At 42.8% G+C, this 23,403-nt stretch overlaps 1 protein-coding gene across 2 annotated transcripts in view; it reads left to right on the top strand.

Moving 5' to 3' along the window:
- The window catches only part of NEMF (nuclear export mediator factor), a 199,524-nt gene that overhangs the window by 129,287 nt on the left and 46,834 nt on the right, over nucleotides 1-23,403 (top strand). For both annotated transcript variants that reach the window (XM_078786744.1, XM_078786745.1), the window contains 2 exons: nucleotides 4,320-4,374; nucleotides 6,187-6,236. In XM_078786744.1, the coding sequence (XP_078642870.1) occupies nucleotides 4,320-4,374; nucleotides 6,187-6,236 (105 nt within the window). The remainder of the gene's footprint in view (nucleotides 1-4,319; nucleotides 4,375-6,186; nucleotides 6,237-23,403) is intronic.

A 23,403-nucleotide genomic window follows, 5' to 3' on the forward strand; every position in this document is an offset into this window, starting at 1 on the left:
TTGATCATTACCAATTTTCATCATTGCACTTGATTTAATGTAAGCTTTTGTGGACATACTTGGTTAACTACAGTTATTTTTTCAGACGTTATTGCATCATTCCTTGCAGTGTAAACACTTTTTTTCATCATTTCTGGTCTTTGGGTGTTCTGTACCTATCCCTGTACCTGAAAAAAATAAAGTTTTAAAAGTTCAAATGAACTTTTTCCAATAGTAGTTCCAACTGCAGTATCATAAAAATAGATATTGAACGTAATTTGACCTTGACCTTGACCTAAATGCATGTCCTTGAGTTCTGGCGATCTCAAAAGTATCACCAAATAAATGGGCATCCCCAATTTAGTTGGAAATGACACCTAAAATGTTTTTCTACACTGTTTGGTTCCAAAATTAAGCGCGTTTGAACATTACACCCGGTGGACTGGCGGTCATTTTGGATTTGACCTCTCATGGTCCTCAGAGGTCAAATCTGACTTCCCTCCACATCTGAAAATAAACCTTATGGTATATACTAACTATGTTAGAAATTTCATGCTTTTCTCAAAAAATGCACAATTTGTTAAAATATGAGAGTTTATCCGCTGTACTATGGGTCGAAACGAGTATTCTTCCCTGATAACACTGTTTTTGCTTCATTTATAGCAATTCAGGACAAAGGGAGAAGATTTGATTGGATCCTCAAAGTGGGAGGGGTATGAGGGAGGAGATCGGGGGACGAGGGATTCTGATAAGGGATTAGGGAGGGGTAGATTAGGGTTCGAGGAATTGCTGATAAAGTAGGGAGTGGGGAGGGGAGGGGGTAGATTGGGGGGATGAGGAATTACTGATAAAGTGGGGAGTGGGGAGGGGGTAGATCGGCGGATGAGGGATCTCTGATAAGTCAGTATCTTCTCAATTTGGTCACTTGAACCAGAAGATAATTGTCTTTGTACAACAAAGCTTTCACAGACCTTATCCCCAAATTAGTATTGACACAGGACTGCAAATGAGAGTATGTATATTTTTCCATCACAAAGGCAACTCTTGAGTCAACCGGAGTCTGAGTTGTACTCTTACATTCCTAAGCTTGATTAAATGTAATACATATACAGACTTGGCATTTAATATGGAATATATTTTTTTTTCTTGACTTGGGTTTACTTTCTGAACTCAGTATATCAATCTGGTGAGTTTCTTTTACCCTTCGGTGATGTCTTTGTTGAAAGAACCATGTCACTGATTGTCTTTTGCAGCAAGAAGTCAATAACAGGATTATATCACAGGTGGCGTGACAAAATGTAAGGACAGGTACATTTGACGATTGGCTTCACAATCGGGTATATAAGGGTTGTTGCGTTCTGTTTTAGTGGAAAACAACTGCTGCACGTCTCCAAAAGTTATTGCCGCTTCCTCTGGAGATGGTCCGTCAACTTGACAATGCTGGTTGTCATGGAGTGGTGGCTTTACGAAATTCTGGCATGAAACAGCATGCTATTGCTCGGCAGTATGGCATCACTCAAGGTCAGGTGTCAAAGATCCTGAAACGAAATGCTCAGAGGGGTGTCCCTACTCCAATACCGAGGTCAGGACGTCCACGCAGAACCACAAGGAGAGATGATCGCCAGCTGCACCGGTTAGTCTGCAATGGCCGTACCAAGTCAGCTAATCGGCTTAGGGCTGAGTGGCAGCAACTGACATATGTGCGTGTATCCAGAAGGCTAGTCAACCAAGACTGGTTCAAGCACGCTATCGTGCCATGCGTCACCTGAGAAAGCCACGCCTGACCAGACAACACAGCCAGCGCCGATTGCAGTGGGCCAGAGAGCACCGTCAATGGCAGCCAGGACACTGGAATCACATGACCTTCAGTGACGAGTCTAGATTTCTGGTCTATCGTCAAGATGGCCGCGTCCGAGTGCGCAGACAAGTGCATGAAGCCCACAACGAAGATTGTATAGTACCAAGAGTCCAAGCTGGAGGTGGTGGGGTGACCGTTTGGGCTGCTTTTCATGCAGGGGGCAAAACTGACCTGGTTGTTCTGAATGGAAACCTGAACCAGTTCAAGTACAGGGTCATTCTGGAAGAAACATTGCTTCCATTTGCTCGTGCAGCCTTTCGAGGAAACTTTGTCTTCCAAGATGACAATGCACAGCCTCATCGTGCTCGCATGATCCAACACTTTCTTTCTGACCGTGGTGAAGAGCATATGGAGTGGCCTGCCATGTCCCCGGATATGAATCCGATAGAGAACTTGTGGGCAGAATTAACGTGTCAAATTGACAACTTGGTCCAGCAGCCCACCACTGTGCGTGAATTGCAGCAGGCTATTGTCACTGCATGGCAAGCGATTCCTGGCCAAACCTTGGCAAATCTCGTGAACAGCATGCCTCGACGTGTACGTGCTCTCCTGAATGCTCGTGGGGGTTACACGAAGCACTGAACTGTAATTTTACTGTCCGTAATCCCAGTCATAATTTAGCTTTTGTTTTTGTTGAATTTTTTTTTGGCTAATGTGCAAAATAAAGAGATACTTCTGGAAACCTACAGAAGTTTAACACAGTACTGTCCGTGAATTGAGTTCGATATCAGTTTACATCACTTTCAAGGATCAATTTATTTGCTTTGAAATGTCAAATGTGGTTTTTGTTTCTTTTAAAGGTCACATTAACAAAATCTATAATAATTTCAATATAATTCCAATGAACTTTTGGTTCTAAGTCATCTTGAAAAGTAAGTTCACCCCCACAAAAAAAATATTCCATATTAAATGCCAAGTCTGTATATACACGCATCCTTAATAATATATATTTTTTTTTTTCTGGAAGATTCTTATAACTATAGCGTAGTACACTACTCACAATAAGTTAGGGATATTGTGGGAGTGAGTTTATTTTTTTTATAGGGGTTAGGGTTGGGGTATTGAAATCAAGAATGCTGTGTTTTTTCACACTCATTAATAACCATAGAATTAGGACCAACAACTTTTTTCAACATAATTAATCACAAAATCAACCACACCGAAGAACCTGCCAATATCCCTAACCTATTGTGAGTAGTGCATTGTTAAGATTCATCAAATAACTGAACTATTTCTATCTCATTAACAAAACATTGGAGTTTGTTGTCATTATAATGCATTTTATCAATTAAGAGGATAAGGGGCAGGTTTCAATTGGAATGCCTGCGATAACTCGCTTACTTAGAAGTTTTATACTTCTACAGTGGAAAAAAACCCTCTTGGGGAGGAGGGCAAATTAATTCGCTACAACCTTCATTGTGTGACTCTTCGTCCTTCTGTCAAGTTTGGTTGAGATTGGATAAATAACGACCTAATGTATCGCGGTCAAAAATGGTCAGACAGACAGACCGACACCAAATTGCGTATTTTAGTATGAAAAGCAGGATATAAGTTGCATCAAATAATATGATCATTGCTCTGAGAAAGGGAAGGTTTCTCAGCTTTTTATCACCCCTCAGACCAATGGGCTAAGGGGTATTGTCGTCACGGGCGTCGTCCGGGCGGGCGGGCAGCCATCCGGGCGTCCGTCAACTTTTGGTTTCCGTCAATTTCAAGAACGGCTTGTCCGATTAAATCCATTTTTGCAGTGTGTGTTGGGGTTGAGTAGAGGAAGGTTCCTTTCGAAAATGGGCGCGCTGCGATTTTCAATATGGCCACCATGGCAGCCATCTTGAAATTGGTTTCCGTCAATTTCGAGCAGAACGGCTTGTCCGATTAAATCGATTTTTGCAGTGTGTGTTGAGGTTGAGTTGAGGAAGGTACATGGGCGCGCTGCGATTTTCAATATGGCCGCCACGGCAGCCATCTTGAAATTGGTTTCCATCAATTTCAAGCAGAATGGCTTGTCCGATTAAATCCATTTTTGCAGTGTGTGTTGGGGTTGAGTAGAGGAAGGTGCTTTTCCAAAATGGGCGCGCTGCGATTTTCAATATGGCCGCCACGGCAGCCATCTTGAAATTGGTTTCCGTCAATTTCGAGCAGAACGACTTGTCAGATTAAATCCATTTTTGCAGTGTGTGTTGGGGTTGAGCAGAGGAAGGTTCATGGGCACGAAATGGGTTAATGGGTTAATGGGCGAAAATTTCATTACTTGCAGTTCCTACTGCAGTATACAACTTCGCTTCAAATAACAAATTATCATCAATGCTTCCTTTCACCATGCATGGGCTGAGGGGTTACGCCTGCTTTGCGGTGCTATTTATTAATGATGTTATCAGACCAATGGGCTCCGATGCTAACCTATGACCTTTTTTGATCTCTGAAGTGTCATGTATTTTGATGTTTTCAATTGCCTAAGCCCAAGGACGAACTGTGTGTGCAGGATGTTTGGGTCGAGAGGTGAAGATGAGGCAACGTTGGCAAGACAGGACACATGGGTTTGTTTCTGCAGTTGTACCGCTCACTATTCTGTGGACTTGCATACAACATAGAAGTATTTGTTACTTGCATTGCAACATAGAAGTAGTTTGCAAAGTTATTGTAGTTTTTCAGAAAAATGTTAAAATGTTGGGAATGTCAATTTGGTTTCGCAGACTGAGAACGTCGCTCATAATGTCCACTGGTAATTTGTTTGCGCACAGAGAAATTATCGATCCCAGAAACTACAGGAATGATAGTTTAATAAAATGTGTATACGACACCAGGGAAGGGAGCACATAAAACAATAAGTTTTTTTTAAAGTGAAGAAGAAGTGACGTCCAAAACAGAAAATAGATCATGCTTATAAAGTATAGAGATCTCAGTCTAATCTAACTTAACCTCTACTTATTGACACAGATTCTCTCAAGAGATAGTCAGATACACAGAAGAAAACGGGTTAGCAGATGCATGGGGATAAAATAAACAAGGTGGGTGGTTCAAGCCTGGTAGAGCCGAGCGCAGTACCCTGGCCTAAATTCGATGAGACGAACAGGTTGCAGTTGTCCAAAATGCGACGTGCTGTAAGGTGGGTTTCTGGGCAAACTCAGTGTTTGTGGTCCCCAGGATGGCTGGACCAGTTCCTCCTTCAACTGGGAAGAGAGGGTGTGTGGCAGGGGGCTAAAGAACCCCAGCGATGCTGCTGTAGTGAGTTGTGGTCAAGGCTTCTGTGGAGAGCCTGGGAGAAACAGCACAAAGTCCTCGCTTCTTAGATTCCCTGCTCCAAACTGTGACAGGACCTCACCCGAGAGGTTCCTGGCTCTCAACTGAACTTCCTCCACAGAAACTCGGTTCAAAACCAGTCCCTCACATGACGTCATCAGGTGTGCCCATTGGTCACCTGGCTCATGCACACCGCTGATTGGACCAATTCAAAAGAGAACCAGTACTCTTCGGCTAGAGGGCCATCAGTTGTAAGGCCAATGAGGAGAAAGGAAAAATATTAATCAAAAAAATTAATGTTATATAAGAAAGCATCTGTAAATGCAAAGCCGTCCATGTCCGCTTTGTATTCGGACTTCTTCTTCCATATGCTAAACAGGACAAAAACAGCGATATAAAAATACAAAAAAAATTGACTTTTAGGTGACCATGACCTTTTGACCTTAAAAGCAATAGGCTTCAGTTACCGAATATGCAAACCTTGCTCAAATTTCAAGTCGATCTGATGACAATTGATAATTTTATGCAACCCTGACCTTTTGATCTAAAACAAAAACAAAACAACATTCAACTCCAAACTTTTGATTAGTGAACCAATTCAGTGACCCGATATGCAAATTCCTTAAACTTCAGGTCAATCGGGTGAAAATTGGTAATTTCACGCAACCTTAACCTTTGACCTTTTGATTAAAAAAAAACAATCGGCTTCTAGCTTTTGATTGATGAACCAATTCAGTGACCCAATATGCAAATTCTTAAAATTTCAGGTCTATCGGGTGAAAATTGACGATTTTATGTGACCTTTGAACTTTTGCCCAAATTATTAATTTGTCTTCTCCATATTCTCATAATAAAGCTTTGTTGAAAATTTGATGACAAAAGCTGATAAAGCACATTTAACAATGAAAAATACAAAGGGCTGGGGGGGAGACGTTTGGTGGGCAAGGTTCAGCAAAACACTTCATTTGGCAAGCCCAGATTGGGCTATACAGTACATCTACTCTAAACATTTAAATTATGATAAAGCTAGTCAGCTAATTAACATTTTAAGTTTTTATTTTGGCAGATAAACCCCAGTTGTTGTTTTGTTTGCGTTTCTCTTTACACAGATGCTGGAAAACGCCCACACACATAAACACCTGTCTGCTAAGGAACGCAGGTAATTTTGTTGAAGTGATGCCTGTTTTCAGCTGAGGTAATCCCGCTTTATTTATTTATTTTGGGTATTGCCTCCCCTCCCTCATTTCCATGTAAATTTTTCATTGGAAATATAAATTGGCTCCGTGTGATATTAAACACTTAGATTCTGATTTCTTTATCTTTTTTATATCTGTAAATGTGATTCAATGTGCTCCCTTGAAAATATCGAATGGTGATTGTACAAGGTGGCCCTAGAGTGATTTTAATTAATACAAGGTTTATGTGTTTAATATATGTGTAAATGTTTGAATATATAGTGATTTTGATTAATACAATGCAAAATCATAATAAATGTATAAATACTGTAAAACACTGGCATTCACGGGTTTGATATTTGCAGATCTTGTGTATTCGTGGTTCATAAAATGTGACCTGCTTCGACATTTGCGGCCCTGTGCTTCGCATATTCACAGTTTTTCGCGATTTTTCACGGTATTTTTGATTTTCCCTTGTGAATCACGACCTGTCGGGAAACCTATCCCACTTTTTCCCATTGAAACAATGCCCCCATATTCACAGAATTCTGTGAATGAACAAATTCTGTGAACAAATTATGTTACTGTGCTAACTTGTGAACCGGAGATGCAATTTTGACCAAACTTGTTATAAGTATATACAGTATTTATATCGTATGATAAAAAGATGAACTGATTAGATTTCAGCAAATGTCAGAGGTCATGTCAGGTAAAAATGTGATACTTGAGAACAGCTGAAGGGATTTAAATCAAACTTGGTACAAGTATGTATCGTGATGTAATACATAATGTGGGCGGGCGCATATCGGTCGATGTCACGATGTCGAAGAGTGCCGTTCTCCTCTTTTAAATCTTATAAATCTTAATTAGATGCAGCTGAGCGAAAACTGCCAGTGCACATCGGATATAGACTGGAGCCAATCGGTTGGGGAATTAAAATCTCCAAGGCTAACACTATATGCAGGCGGTGCTAGACCAATGAAAGACGCATCAGGCAAATCGGAAAGCACAAGTTTGTGTGTGAAATTGACATTGTACTGCTGTGGACTGTGGCTCTCAGATTTGGAAGTGTTTTCTGTATCTTTGCTAGTACGACTGATTGTTGACACAATTGGCCTGTTGCTGCTGTGGATGGGTTTCCGGTGACAGGATCTGAAGAACGCACCCGGGTAATGGTTTTCTTGTAGTTTACTGAATCGCAGTACGCAGAAGTGCTTGTGCGTTGTAAGCGTTGCATCACCAACTGGGCGATGAGCTCTGCTAGCTTATGTTTGTTAGTGATGTCGTGTTCTAAGGTCTGCATTGCCAATTTGATGGGTATGGATGTGAACAATGACATTGCGTCAAATGTGACCATAACTTTGTAGCTCTCGGGGTGAGCATTTCTGATTTGTTCGATAGTCTTTGGCGTTCCTTGCGCTGTTTTCTCGAATGGGTTAAATGCTTGAATCGGTGGAAAATATATTGAGCGAGATTGCATGTGGGTGTTCCCCAGAGGGCCATGATATGTCATAGGGGTGCACCCTCCTTGTGAATCTTTGGAAACCTGTAGAAGTGTGGTGTGACAGACATGGGCGTCACTGGGCACTGGTCCATGGGGCACGTGGCCCGAATGTTTTTTTTTCTTTTTCTGTACCTAGAATCTATTTTAATCCCTTGGCTATGATAGGCCACTTTATAACGATTAGCCTATTTTGCTCCACATGCCTCTGTGCTAAATGTTTTATTGGAGTTGGTAGGATCTGAAGATTGAAGGGGGCTAGGGTCCTGAATCTTTTTGGAAGCCAGCTATGCCTCTAGTGACAGTCAGTGGGTTTCATGGCATTCCATTCCTGTTTTGTGAGTAGGCTTAAATCATGAACTTACACATGGCAGTAGTCACTTGTTTCTTGATGGTCTTCATCGGGTCACTGGGCGTAATTGGTCCGGCGGCTGATAGGAACGTGTTCCACATTTGGCCTGAAGACCCAGCCTGCTACTTATCCTTACTTGATAGGTTCCAGAAACACATCGGTAATCTGGTTGGTGCAGAGAAGGGTTCAACTCTTCAACCACTCTCTCACCATAGGTAAGTTGCCACTCTTTGTTTGTTCTACAGCTCTATGTAGATCTTGCCACTTGCCATCGCTGCACATCCATACACTGTATCTGATCCAAAGAGTAGACCGAAATGCTATGCAAATAGTTTTTTTTACCCTCGTGCTGTCTCGCTTTGGAATTCACTTCCTGTAACGTGCTTCCTATCATCCTATGATTGATCTACGCAGCTTTAAGAAAATATCATTTCATACTTCCTACATCTTTGAGGTTTCATTTTAGTTTGCCACACTTGTGTAGTTGAACTGTATTTGTTTTTTTTATAACTTGTCTTGTATTTCAAGGCGGTTGCTCACCTTGATGAGACTTGGCATTGCCGCCACCTCTTTCTTTGTGAATGATTTTGGTACTTCCAGGGTTGTCTTGGATGTTTTCTTCCTTGTCTTTTTTTATTTCATTTATTTGAATAATACTCCGATTTGTGCGAAGGATAGGTTCCTGAGAGAGATTCACGAAGTAGCAATATTGTGCAGACCAGGGTTCATTAAGCATTGTGTTAATAAGGATACATGAACCGGACGCATTATTTCCGTGGTAGATGCTCTACCTCCGGGGACATAAGAATAATATATATTACCTATAATAACCTGAAATCATTAATGACACTACCAAACGAATAATATTAGTAACTAGAAAGCAGCTGAAAATGCAAAGCCCTTTCGCGTCCGCTTGTATGCAGACATCTTCTTCCGTATGCTCAACATAAAGAAAACAGTTTTAAAAAATACAAAATGAGAATTGATGATTTTATGCAGCCTTGACATTTGAGCTTTATATCTAAAAAAAAAAAAAATTTTGGCTTTTAGCTTTTGATTGGTGAACCAATTCATTGACCTAATATGCAAATTCAAAATTTAAATTTCAGGTAAATCGGATGAAAATTGACGATTTTAGGTGATGCTGACCTTTGAACTTTTGACAAAATTGTTAATTTGTCTTCTCCATATTATCAAAATAAAGCTTTTTTTGAAAATTTCATGACAAAAGCTGAAATGGTAGAAACGTTACGGCCTGGAGAGACACAGACACACACAAGTGATTGCAAAACCCGGTCTCCTGCTGCGCGGGAGGGGGTTAGTTCCGCTAACTGGAACGGTACTCAGTAGAGCGCATACCTCCATCAGGCTGAACGGTTTATGTTTTATATCCCACTGATAGGCCGGATCTGCATTCGTACCATTTGTCTTTGTCACACACCAAAATCTAATCGGCTTCTTCTTGCCATCTACCCAAGTCATCCACCAAGTTTTATCATAATCCGTCCACAATCTTTTGAATTTGCAAGCTATACAGTCACGTGAAAAAGTAAGTACACACCTTGTAAAGTTTTGACTTTTTCAACATATTTCAACATACAGCTATTTGATCTTCATTTCAACAATATTGATAGATAAAGGTGATATAATATAACAAATATCATGAAACATTTACATTTTGTAGTCCATTGTATAATTTAAATAAACATAAATGCAAATTTCACATGTGGAAAAAGTAAGTACACCCCTACATTTATCACGACTTCAAATACCTAAAATTAGAATCAGGTGCACCAGCTCAGGTGCAAATGATTAGAACATCGTTAGAGAGGATCTTGGAGGAACCTGTCTTATTTAAACCTCAGACATTTAGTTTGGTTTGCTCTTTGTTGTTGAAGTGTGCGGCGTCACCATGCCTAGATCAAAAGAGCCCTCTGAGGCCTTCAGAAAGAAGGTTATAGATGCCTACATGTCTGGGAAAGGATTTAAAAAGATCTCCAAACAATTTGAAATCGATCATTCGACTGTCCGGAAGATCATCTACAAGTGGAGAAGATTCCAAACAACTGCCAACTTGTTCATGCCAGGCCGCCCCAGCAAGTTCAGCCCGATAGCAGACCGCAAGATGCTGAAAGAAGTCTCTACAAACCCCAGAATGTCATCACGCGACCTACAGGTAGCTCTTGCCACTGTTGATGTCAAAGTGCACGAGTCTACCATTAGCAAGAGGCTGCACAAATTTGATCTACATGGGAGGTGTGTACCCCGGTTTAGAATAGGTACACTGTATCCCTGCACATCGTAAGAGGCGACTAAGGGTTGGCGTCAGGAAGGGCATCCGGCCATAAAAACATTGCCTCAAACAGGGAACCATGATTGTCATGGGGCCCGCAAGGCTAACCCCCGCTCTAGCGGGGAAAATGGCCTTAAAACAATGATTCATTCATTCATTCATGGGAGGTGTGCCAGGAGGAAACCTTTGCTGTCCAGAAAGAACATCAGGGCAAAACTAAAGTTTGCCAATGAACACCGAGGCAAAGACAAGCACTTCTGGAACAATGTGCTCTGGACAGATGAGTCAAAGGTAGAGCTATTTGGCCACAGTACCAGAAGACATGTTTGGCGAAATCCAAAGACAGCATTTGACAACAAGAACCTGATACCAACTGTAAAGCATGGTGGTGGAAATATTATGGTTTGGGGCAGCTTTGCTGCATCAGGGCCTGAGCAGCTCACCATCATAGAATCCACTATGAATTCTTCATTGTACCAGAAGGTGCTTGAGGATAATGTGAGGCCATCTGTCGAAAAGTTGAAGCTCAACCGAAGGTGGACCTTGCAACATGACAATGACCCTAAACATACCAGTAAATCCACCAAGGAATGGCTGCAAAGAATGAAATGGAGGGTTCTCGAATGGCCAAGTCAAAGCCCGGATCTAAATCGCATCGAGATGTTGTGGAGGGATTTGAAACGAGCTGTGCATGCAAGAAACCCCTCAAACATCGCACAGCTGAAAGAATTCTGCATGGAGGAGTGGGCAAAAATTTCTCCCAGTCGATGTCAGAGACTGGTAGACAGTTATAAGAAACGCCTACTTGAGGTTGTTTCTGCCAAAGGGGGCAATACCACCGATTAGAGCCAAGGGTGTACTTACTTTTTCCACATGCGAAATTTGCATTTATGTTTATTTAAATTATACAATGGACTACAAAATGTAAATGTTTCATGATATTTGTTATATTATATCACCGTTATCTATCAATATTGTTGAAATGAAGATAAAATAGCTGTATGTTGAAATATGTTGAAAAAGTCAAAACTTTACATGGGGTGTACTTACTTTTTCACGTGACTGTATATGTTTTTTGGCCCCATCTCTCAATGGTGAAGAATCGCTTAAATTTTTTTTTTTGTTGTTACCGGAATCGAATCATTTCATCCTCGTCACAAACCCAACCTATCCACCAAGTGTTCATCCGAATCCGTGAATTAGAATTGAAAAGTGCGTTTTGAATGTGAATAGGATGATTTCTTGTGACGAAGCACAATTAAGAAGAAATCGAGAGAATAAGGCAAGAAGAAGAGCATGTTTGTCTGTGACTTATTTAATTGCATTGAGAGCACAAAACAGAGAAACTCAGCATCGAGTTTTCAATAAACAGATGTGAGGACAACAAGGCAGACCCAAAATCGTCTTGGCATCAAAGAAGGTGGCATTCAGCTCTGCACAGACAGCTGGTGTCTGTCTTGCAGGCCGCTAGTATAGACATAAACATATGCAGTAAATACATATCCTGATTTCTCAATGTTGGCATCTCTTATTTTTCCTGCTTTTGAATTCCTTTGTTGCATTGGCTAGCTGTTCTTTTCCTTTTCTGGCCTGGGTCACTATCATTTTGCCAAACACTTCTTTTGAAGGTGAACAGGATTTAACTTTGGCATAGAGTTTGTTTTTTTTGTATACAGAATCGAGGGTCGTGAAAGAGCTAACATTTATCACACAAACAAATCAAACAGACAAACAAACAAAGTATATAAAAAGGGGAGCGGTAGACAAGATGGGGAGAGAAGGGGAAGCACATAAACTCAACATTTGAGAGCAGGGACATTGGGAATGTGTGGGAGGGAGAGGGCTTGGGGGGAGGTGGCATGGGAAGGGGGGTGGGGGGGTAGAGGGAAAAGTATAAACACAAGGACACCAAGGACTTCCAGGAAAGAAGTTGGTATTTCAAAAAAGTGGATTTGGGGTGAAATTAGCGGGGGTAGAAAAGATCAATGTTTTTGATGGGGGAAGATAAGAGATGGTGGTAAACAGCTGTTTTAAAGACCTGGAGGGAGGAGTGGGATTGAAGAGAGTGAGGGAGTTTGTTCCAGAGGCGGCAGAAAAGAGGAATGAAGGAGTGAAGGTGAGCAGAGAGTCTTGATTTTGGCAGTTTCACCAGAAGAGGGTTGCAGGCAGATCTTGTGCGACCTGTAGGAATATTTGGGGGACAGAGCCCAGAGAGAGCTGGAGGAGCGAGGCCATAGAGGAGTTGGTAGAAGACAGAAAGACCACCAACCTGCCTGCGGTGAGTAAGTGAAAGGCCCTCGGAGGTAGCTTCATCACGGGAGATTCCAATGATTCTGAACACTTTGGTTTCAACAGCGTGAAGACGAGCTAGGTGTGAGGCAGGAGCACCAGCCCAGAGGGGGAAACAGTATTCCATTGAGCTGCGGATGAAAGCCTTATATGTGGTGAGGAGCTCAGGTGTGCCAAGGAAGGACTTCGCACGACGGAGGATGCCCAGTCGGTGACAGGCTTTGGAGGCCAGATTTGAAATGTGGTTTTCCCAGGAAAGATCATGGCAGATAGTGAGACCCAAAAGCTTGATTGACAGAACTTCTTGGAGAGGATTATTCAGAAAGTGGATGGGAAGGTTGTCCAGTCGGTCTTTTCGGAGAGACATCGTAAGAGTGCGAGATTTGTCAGGATTGAAAGACATGTTCCACTTGTTTGCCCAGTCTGTGATATTGTCCAGGTCTGCAGAGAGTGAGGAGGCTGCAGACTGCCGATCTGAGGGATGAGGAATGGAGCGGCAGAGAGTGGAGTCATCAGCAAAGTGATAGGATTTTCAAGAGAGTCGGAGAGATCATTGATGAAGACCAGAAAAAGCACAGGGCCCAGAACACTGCCTTGGGGAACTCCAGCCTGAACAGGAAGAGGAGATGAGAGAAACCCATTCAGGGCCACACGTTGACTACGACTAGAGAGGAAGTCCGCCAGCCATGCGTGGAGATTTCCATGGATACCAAAGGAGGAGAGGAGTTTGTTTGTCTGATTGCAGAAATTGTCACTTGTGCAAGATATCCTAAAATTCCCTATTTGTATTGGCTAATTGATTAAGTCCCGTTCTGTTGACTGTTCGTGGCAATAAGTCACAAGGGACGAAAAAGCATTTGTAAAAAAACAAATTTAAATTATTTGGCTTCGCAATTTTAATGAGTTTTTTTTTAATGGTTTAATCTACTGCTTATGGAGCAGCCTCTCCAAATATTGCACGGAGGACAAGGACGTTTGGGTACAATGGAAACAGTTTTAAAATGTCATTCATGCAAGAAATTGCAGTCTTTTATTATGTGGGACGTGCCGACAAGGTCATCAACCAAATCAGAAAATGGCTATTTTATTACCACTTATGATTTCGAGTTGTTATAGTTTCAAACTTCAGGAAATATCCTTATTTGATGGCAGGAAATTCTGTGCTGTTTGTGGTTTGCATAAAAGGAGTTTCATGCGACAATTGAAATACAGTATTGTAGTTTAGTTTTTATTATTCATTAAAATCAATTTTTATTTCCTGAGCTTGTCAGTTAAGAGTGGTGCAGCTCTCTGAAATATTGCTTTTGTTATTTTGTGATCCAGGGTTATGAGTGCATTTTCTGTTGTGATTGTAATATCGTCAGACTTTATTTATTCGCACAGTTGAAGAGGCCTTGCCTTTAGCATGTTGGCCCACAGTTTCTTCGGTTATAGAGTCTCGGCTCGTGGAAGAGCTAGTACACTGAACGGATCAGGAAGTAATAGAATGAAGAGAGGGGGGGGGGGGGGACACCAACAGCAGGTTAAAGGCCAAAATAGAGGGAGACTTGGCCAAAAAATGGGTGTGCGGAGGAATGATGGGTAGAGGAGGGTGCATGGGGTGGACAAGGTAGATGCAGAAGGAAAGTCTCAGGAAGGATAAACTGGAAATTTGTGAGGATGAGGGCTTGGTTGTTTGGGGGTGGGGCATTGTTAGGGGTGGAGTTGGGGGAGATGTTATGAGTTGGTTGGGGGGTGGGGGAGGAGGTACTATGATGTATTTGGATGTTGTGGTGCCAAACAGCAGGATTATTTAATTTTGAGTAGTGTCTCTGTTCAGAATGGCACTCTTAAGTCTAAACAATGAGCTGGTAAAGAGGAAGTTGAAAAATCTCTCCCTTTGGTGTGGTATTAATAAAGAAAAATTGATCTTACAAGTAAACACGACTAACTACAATTTTATCAATATGAAGCAGCTCTGCAAAAGTGCTGTAAGGATGATGTCATAATGAGAAGCGAAAGATCATTTTGCACATTGGTGCAAAATAGCACATCTTCAGACATGATGCGATTTTCGTGCAGCACAGTAGAGTTGCATTTACAACACTCTTGGTGTTGGTTTTGTTTTGTTCTTGATGTTGAGCCTGGTGTTGGTTTAGCTGTAAGGGTGCTGGCTTGGGATCCTCGGATCCTGGGTTCGAATCCGGGTCTATCGCTGAATTAACACCAGGGTGGTTGAATCAGCCTGTCATTCTTCCGAGGTCGGCAAATTGAGAATCAGTTCACTGGTAATTCCCTGTGTGTCGTAAGAGCTGACTAACAGGGTTTGGTGGCAGGAAGGGCATCCGGCCATAAAACATTGCTTCAAAAAGGGGACCATGGTGCCCGAAAAAGGCCAACCCCTGCTCTTCGGGGAAAAATGGCCTCTAAAGGTGTTTTTTTTTGTTTGTTTGTTTTTTTACAGTTGAGTGCCACACCTCAACAATCATGTGGTGCACTTGTGTTTGTTTGTGCAATTTGTGTTTTGTGTTTGGTTGTGCAATTTGTGTTTGGTTAAAGATGAGAAGAGAGAGAGAGTGTGTACAATTTACATGTAGTATGTGCAAAGGTGTGCGGTAAAATGAAAGGAGGAGGTGAGGGAGTTTAAGAGGGAGTGTTGTAAAGTGTTGGAGGAAAGTGGGAAATGGGAAGGTAAGGAGGAGAGTTTAAGTAGATGAAATAAGAATGTCTTTGACATTATAACTGGGGAATGGAAAGGTGAAAGGGTGTTGGTGGGTAGGAGGAAGTGGAGAGGAGGGAGGTTGGTGAAGGGGAAATAAAGTTGTGCTTTGCTTTGCTGTTTTGCTAATGCACTATGTAGGTGAGTCCCAAGGTAGCTTTCATTCAAAGTTAATGACCTTGTTTGGTGTGTTCTGCTTTTTCGGGTGAAACGCTTTTGTTTACGGTCAACCTGAAAAGGTAAAACATGCCATACTTCTGCACACTCGCTTCCCATGACTGTCACATTCTTTCAGCGGAAGCAGAATAAACTTTACATCGGAAGCTTCATTGTACTGCAGTAAAATGGGAAGCAATGCATTCAAGCTCCGAGTGCTTTATAAATCTGGAATCCATGGCTATGTTAAGGTATTTGTCAGTGATTCAAGTGAGGAGTGGTATGGGTATCGGGTGATGAGGTGGGGCAACCCCTGTCCCCATTGAGAAAATTGCTGGGGAGAGGCCCACAAGCTGTATTGAACCTCTCCTAATACCTCTCCCACCTCCTCCCAAGCCCTCTCCCTCCCACAGTTCTCTCGATGTCCCTGCTCTCAAATGTTATGTTTGTGTCCTTCCCACTCTCTCCCCATCTTGTCTACCGCTCCCCTTATTTTGTGTTTTATGTGTCGGTTTGACTTTTTGTGTGAATAATGATAGCTCTTTCACAAGCCTCGATCTTGTATACAAAAAAACAAACAAACAAAAAAAAAACAAGGGGCCAAAGGGAGCAGAAACTTTTACAGTATAATTGAAAGTTTGTGACGGCATGATGGTGAGGAGCATTCGATTAATGTGAAAACTCAGTGGCATAATGGTTCGGGCATTCGCTCTAAGTCTGAGAGGTCAGTTGTTAGAACCCTACGTGAGTCATACCAAAGACTTAAAAAATGGTACGTGCTGCTTTCTTGCTTAACCCGTGGCATTTCAGTAACAGACTATCACCAAATAATTTCAAACTGTTTTCTCCTACACACCAATTATTCTGGTATAAGTTGGTATTTAAAAAAGTCGTTATGGGCATATCTCGGGTACTCGACAGTCTCGTATTCTGCTCCGCTTGCCAAACTCGCTGCGCATGGTATACAAAGCCACATTCAGTCTTGGCTTTCTGACTTCCTCCACTCGTGCAGTCAATGCGCTGCTATTGATGGAACTGTCTCCTTTCCCAAGTGGAGTCTGGCGTGCCTGGGAATTTCGTAAATATCTCTCCCGCTTGAAAGAAATGAGAGGTGGTGGTGGGAAAATCGAGGCAGTTTTAGGATCAGTTTGTAACAGCTTGAACTTCTTCTGGATGATTTTCTTGACCGGAAGGTTGATGGGATGGTGGATCAATGTGAACAGGATCCTTTCTTGGTTTTTTCTTCTTCAGTAGTTGTAAAGTGAGCAGTGTTATGGGTGGACGGACGTTCTCTGGAGCACTAGCGTCAACGGGGGTGATAAAGGCAAGCTCTGCAAATAACTTGCACATCTCATTAGATTTGTATTTGAAGTCTGACTTGTCACTGCACAGATGGTTAAGCCTTAGGAATTGGGAATATGCAATTGATCTTAAGATGAATATTGCAGGTAGCTGTGTGAATCTCTCGGTTTGTCATGTGGTGGCAAGTCCATTCTCTTTAACTGAAACATTGATGTCGAGAAAGGTAGTGAAAGTAATTGACAGTCTATAAACTGACTCGGTGGTCGTAATGTTTAGAGCGACGTTCCGGGTCTGGGAGGTTGGCAGTTCAAACCCTGCCCGAGTCATACTTTTTTCTTTTTTTATGTTGAAGGCTCCAGTCACAGACTATATAGTCCTCATCGAGGCCAGGCCTTAAACTTTAATATAAAGGACTTTTTAAAATGTTACGTGCTGCGTCTTTGCTTGACGTACAGCATTTAAAATGTTAAGAGCAAGGACAATCCCCATAGGTTGGCATCCATGGGGAGGAGTAAATTCCCCCTGAGGAAATGCCCCGCTGAGTGCGTTTAGGAAAGACGGCACCATTGTTGTGACGTTGCTGGTACCCAGAGTACCCTGGAAAATGATGGCACTTCCCCCAACTCGATGGCTGTGTTTGTCTTGTCCAACAGTCTTGTATTGTCGTGTATGTTTGTTTGTAAGTCCATGTGTGTGGTCAAAAATCTGGTCTGGTCGAAAGGTTGTCGCTCAATATAACCGACAAAACGATTTGCAGAGCTGGGACCCATGGCTACATTGTTTGTCTGCTTGTAGAATTCATGGGAAATCAAAAAGCTATCGAAAATGTGGACGAGTTTGCAAGGTAGAGTAGAGTAGAGGAGTTTCTGTGCTTGGTTCATTTGTAGTACGGCGACCGAAAGTGTTTGAGCGCCCAAAGACGCTTGTAGTTCGCAATTGCAGTCTGCAGGTATTTCACGTCCATGGCGAATGAAAAGGGAAACCTTAACTGTTGGAAAATTGTGTGTGATTGGTGTCCTTTATGAAGGAGGGTAGAGATTTAACTGGAGGAGTTGTCTTTTTATCAAGATAACTGAAGATCAGTTTGGTCGTGTAGCTACAAGTGGAAATTCTAGGGCAGTCATTGTTGTTGGCCTTGTGGATCTTTGGTGAAAGGTAAACGTGTAACGTTGGAGTGGTGATGCTGAGGTTGCAGGCAGTCTGTGAGGGTTCCTGTTTGGAAATTAAATTTTTGATGGTTTCCTCAACTCCCTAATTCCACTTTAATCTCTGGCATTGAAATTAAAAAAAAAAATCAAATTGCATGCTTGGCTTATAAAATTCCACACATGAACTAGAACGGCACTCGGTAGAGTGCACACCTCCGCCAGGCTGAACAGTTTACGTTTTGTGTTCCACTGATGGGGCGGATCTGGATCCAGACCTGAACCAAAATGTAATTGCCTTGTTGTTGTCACCTACCCAACTCATGCACCTAGTTTTGTCATAACTCGTCCATAATGTTTTGAGATACTGTGCTACATATCATTTTTGGCCCCATCTCTCAATGATGAAGAATCACTTAAAAAATATCATATCTGAAACTTCACCAACATCAAATCGATTCGGCCTTGTCACACAAACAACCTGTCCACCAAGTTTCGTCATAATCCGTCCTTAACTTTTTTGAACTAGAACAGCACTCAGTAGAGAGCATACCTCTGCCAGGTGAACAGTTTACGTTTTGCATCCTAGAGTAGACCAAAGGCTAACCCCCACTCTAGCAGGGAAAATTGCCTTAAAATGACTGTTGTGTTGTTGTTGTATCCTAGAGTAGACCAGAAAAATCACAATAGAGAATGGCATTTAATCAAAATCATCCGTCCACAACTTTTGAGATATCCTGCTGTATATCGTTTTTGGCCCGATCTCCCAAAATGGTGAAGAATCACTTTTTAAAAATTCTGCTGGCTGGATCCGGATCCGGATCTTCACCAAAATTGAATCGATTCTTCCTTGTCACACACACAACCGGTCCAACAAGTTTCATCCAAATCCGTCCATAACTTTTTGAGATATCCTGCTATTATAGTTTTTGGTCCAATTTGGCCCAAATCACCTGGCTGAACATTTGTTAATGCGAAATTTTCATTGATGTTTAGTATAACAATGAAATTGCATCACGTTACCTTAGAAGAATGTTGGCATGGGAAAGGACGTTGTTGTACGAGAAGGAATGTCAATGAGACGTGTGGAGAATGCCTTGTACGAGGAGTATGAGGGCTTCTACCCCACTGTAGCACTGCCATCGCTGCAACAGGTTGTCCATTGGGCTTCGGGTGCTCTGAGGGGGAGCTGCTCTCAAACGATCTCACCGCATTGACAGATCGCTGACAGCAACAGAAACACGAGAACAGCATTTGCACTATGTTGCTGCCATGAATACCCAATACCTGCACTCAAATCTCAGCCTTAATTTTGCTTTCAAAGCCATCATATGCTTTACACAGGTGAAAGTAAAGGGGGAAAAAGATGATGTATGGGGACGCACATGAAAGGATGAGTGTGGTGGATGAAAATCTTGCTATATTTCTGATGCAATATATACATAGATACCTCCTTGGGCATTTCTCCTTTATACAATACTAGCAGTCCACCTTTGGGGAGCAATGTGCTGCGGCACATTCTTGGAAATGTAATTTTGAATTGTCATTTTTGAATGAAACTTTATTGATCACAACATATCATACGCCATATCATCATAATTTTTAGAAGGTTTCATTATGTTATGAAGAAGATAAAGGAAGATGATTTGTAATACCAGCTACCATTAATGGTGGTGCTATTTCCACCATATCTATACAGAGTTGTTTAGCTATTGTTGCCAATTTTCTCATAGTTGGGCAAATAGATCTTTGTCAAACTTTCAGAGGTCCATCAGTGGACCTTCTTCCGCTTTGACCTCCGCTTCTGGTCTTGCCGGCGAGGTTTTCATTTTTTCGAAGTTGTACACGCTCTCCACTCTATCGAAGTTAAGTAATTGTTTCCATTTGTATTTTCGTCAAAACTATTTATTTTATGGTGTGTGTACGTATAGTGTGTCCCTAGGAAGATTCTCGGTGTTAATCCTTCATACCTGTATAAAATATCGTCGGTTAATTCGTGTTGTGTCTTTTGAGGCCTAGTACAGTGTCCGACCTTGAGGCTTTGTTTTTCTCTCAGCGGTCCATCTATTGTGCTCCAACTACTTTCGTTTCTCTGTTTTTCCCAGTCTTTTCACCCCATACGTCCTTGTTTAAAATCTCAACTCAAAAACAACAAAAAAAAAAAAACATTTCCTTCTCTGTTCTTATTCGTTGTTCTTATTCATTTATTCGTTGTTCTTATTCGTTCGTTCGTTCTTCAATCACATGTTTCACCCACATTTCCCCAGATAGTTTTCACTGTTAAACTTTAAAATGTTTCAACTTTCCCCTGAAGAACTGTATTCTATCGTGTATTACAACACCTTTTTCTTCTTCCTCTTTAAAAGGTTGCTTTCGACTTGCTCACCAAATCTATTCATTCCAAAAAAAAATTCCATCTTTCAGACATTCCCTAAACTCTCCTGCTCTCCACCCCCCCTCCAGCGTCCTCAAACGTATTTTTGACTCGAAGGTCACAAGAAACTCATTTTGCAATAAATGTTTGTTTCCCATTAATCGTACACTTTCGAAAATCCAATCTCACCCCTCCCCTCCAAATCTTCTCCATCACCCCTCCCCTCCAAATCTTCCCCATCACCCCTCCCCTCCAAATCTTCCCCATCACCCATCCCTTTCAAATCTACCCCCTTGCCCCTTCCCTCCTAATCTCCCCCTTTGCCCCTCCCCTTCAAATCTACCCCCCAACCATCCCTCCCAAATTCTCCCTCCTCCCACTTCCCTCTCAAAGCTGCCTCCTCCCCACTTCGTCTCCCTTCTATCTCATACCTTCACCTCCCCCAACCTTCGACCTTCCTCTGTCCCCCCCCTCAAACAACCCCTCACTGTGCCTCATCCCATCACCATCAAACCTTTCGTCCTCCTCATCCTTCCCTTTCTTGTAACTCTTCTGTAATCTCTGCCACACAATGAACTGCTCTTCCTACCTCCCCCTCTCATCCTTCATCTGACCCTACCCCTCCCCTCCCCTGTCCTGCACCCGATGCTCCCCCTCTCTCCTCATTAACGGTATGGACCTCAAACATCCGGGGCCTTCGCTCAAACCTGATTGATCTCTCCATTCAGGTTGCTTCTGACAATCCAGACTTGATCTGCTTCACAGAAACTTTCCTCCTTCAAGATGTCTCTGATTCCTCAATATCTCTTCCTGGTTACTCCCTCCTCCGGTATGATAGACCTGAGCCTCGTCCTGGTGGTGGGGTGGCTATCTTTATCAAAAACTCTCTTCCTCACTCTCCTTGCACGAACCTCTCTCCACCCCACCCCCAGGAGTACCTCTGGTTATGGCTTCCTCTCCGCTCCCATCTTTTGTTCATATGTGTTTTGTACCATCCTCCAAACAGTGACGACTCCATTTACATTTCGCTGTCAGACAACATGGACCAACTTCTATCAACTCATCCAAACTCTCTCTTCCTCATATTGGCGACTTCAACTGTCATCATGCCAGCTGGCTGGGTGTGGGTTCCTCTCTCACCAGCCATGGCACCTCAGCAAAGGACTTCTGCGACTCATTGGGACTGACACAATCTGTCAATTTCCCGACCCGGATCTCAGTCAATGGAGTATCTTCTCTTCTGGACTTGGTTATGACTAACTTCCCTGCAAATGTGTGCTGATCTTCTTCTGCTCCAATCGGTTCTTCTGATCATGTGCTTGTTAAAGTGGACATCTCTCTGGCCATTCTCAGAGAGCCTCCTCAGCGCCGACGAGTCTGGCATTTCACTCAGGCTGACTGGCACGGTCTGCAAGCAGCCATCAATCGTCTGGACTGGTCTCCCATCTCTACTGCCTCTGACATAAATTCTTCCTGGGAATTCTTCCAAAGCAAACTGCTCTCTCTCATGCACAGATTTATCCCATCTCGTCTTCAGTTGTCTTACCCTTCCTCCCGTCCATGGTACACTGAAACTTGTGGTGAGGCAGTTGTCCTGAAACAACTTGCCTTTGCCTCTTGGAAGGCAAATCCAACTGAAGGCAATCTCAGTTCCTTCCACCAAGCTCGAAACCAGTGTGTGTCTACCCTCAGGAGTGCCAGGAAGCACTATTTTTTTTATTTTTTTTTGTATACAAGATCGAGGCTCGTGAAAGAGCGAACATTAATCACACAGAAAGACAAACAGACACACAAAACAAATAACATCGGGAGCGGTAGACAAGATGGGGAGAGAGGGGGAAGGACACAAACACAACATTTGAGAGCAGGGACCGAGAGACATGGAGACATCGAGAGAACTGTGGGAGGGAGAGGGCTTTGGGGGGGAGGCATGGGAAGGGGGGGGGGGGGTGGGAGAGGTATAAAACATATGGACACTGCCAAGACTTCCAGGAAAGAAGTTGGAATTTCAAACAAGGTGGATCTGGGGTGAATTAGTGGGGGTAGAAAAGATCAAGGTTTTGGATGGGGGAAGATAAGAGATGGTGGTGAACAGCTGTTTTGAAGACCTGGAGGGAGGAGTGTGATTGAAGTGAGTGTGGGAGTTTGTTCCAGAGGCGGGAGAAAAGAGGAATGAAAGAGTGAAGGTGAGCAGAGAGCCGAGATTTCGGCAGTTTAACCATCAGAGGGTGGCTGGCAGATCTTGTGCGACCTGTAGGAATATTTGGGGGACAGAGCACAGAGAGAGCTGGGGGAGCAAGGCCGGAGAGGAGTCGGTAGAAGACAGAAAGACCACCTACCTGCCTGCGGTGAGTGAGTGAAAGGCCCTCAGAGATAGCTTCATCGCGGGAGATTCCAACTATCCACTATCTCTATCCAATATAATTCCACTATCTCTCCACACTCAAGATTGAACTCTCAAACCTGCCTCCTTCCTCCAAATCCTGGTGGCGTCTGGTCAAATCCGTTTCTGGTGTTTGTTCTCCCTCCATCCCCTCCCTTACCTCAAATGGCTACACAGTTGACACCGCACATGACAAAGCCGAATGCCTCAACTCTGTGTTTGCCTCAAATTCTTGTGTCCCAAACCCATCTCTCTCTGTTCCCACCTTTCCCAGTCGAACCCAACTGCTCCTGGACTCTGTGTCCTTCTCTCCTGACAAGGTGGAGAAGTTTTTGTCAAACCTCGACTCTGATTCTGCAACTGGACCAGATGGCATCAGCCCACGGGTCCTAAAATCCTGCTATGCCGCTCGATCTCACCATCTCTCTGTTCTTTACACCCTCTCTTCTGCTCAAGGTCATCTGCCAGCATCTTGGAAATCAGCAAACATTACCGCTTTACACAAAAAAGGTGCAAAAACAGATCCTTGCAACTACAGACCAATCAGCCTGCTTCCAATTATCAGCAAAGTCATGGAATCCATCATTGCTTCGGATATCAAATCGTTCCTCTTCTCCAATGCCTTGATCTCTGATCATAAATTTGGATTCAGACCAGG

The sequence above is a fragment of the Myxine glutinosa genome, chromosome 11, assembly GCF_964187855.1.
Source record: "Myxine glutinosa chromosome 11, kmMyxGlut1.1, whole genome shotgun sequence".
NCBI lineage: Eukaryota > Metazoa > Chordata > Myxini > Myxiniformes > Myxinidae > Myxine > Myxine glutinosa.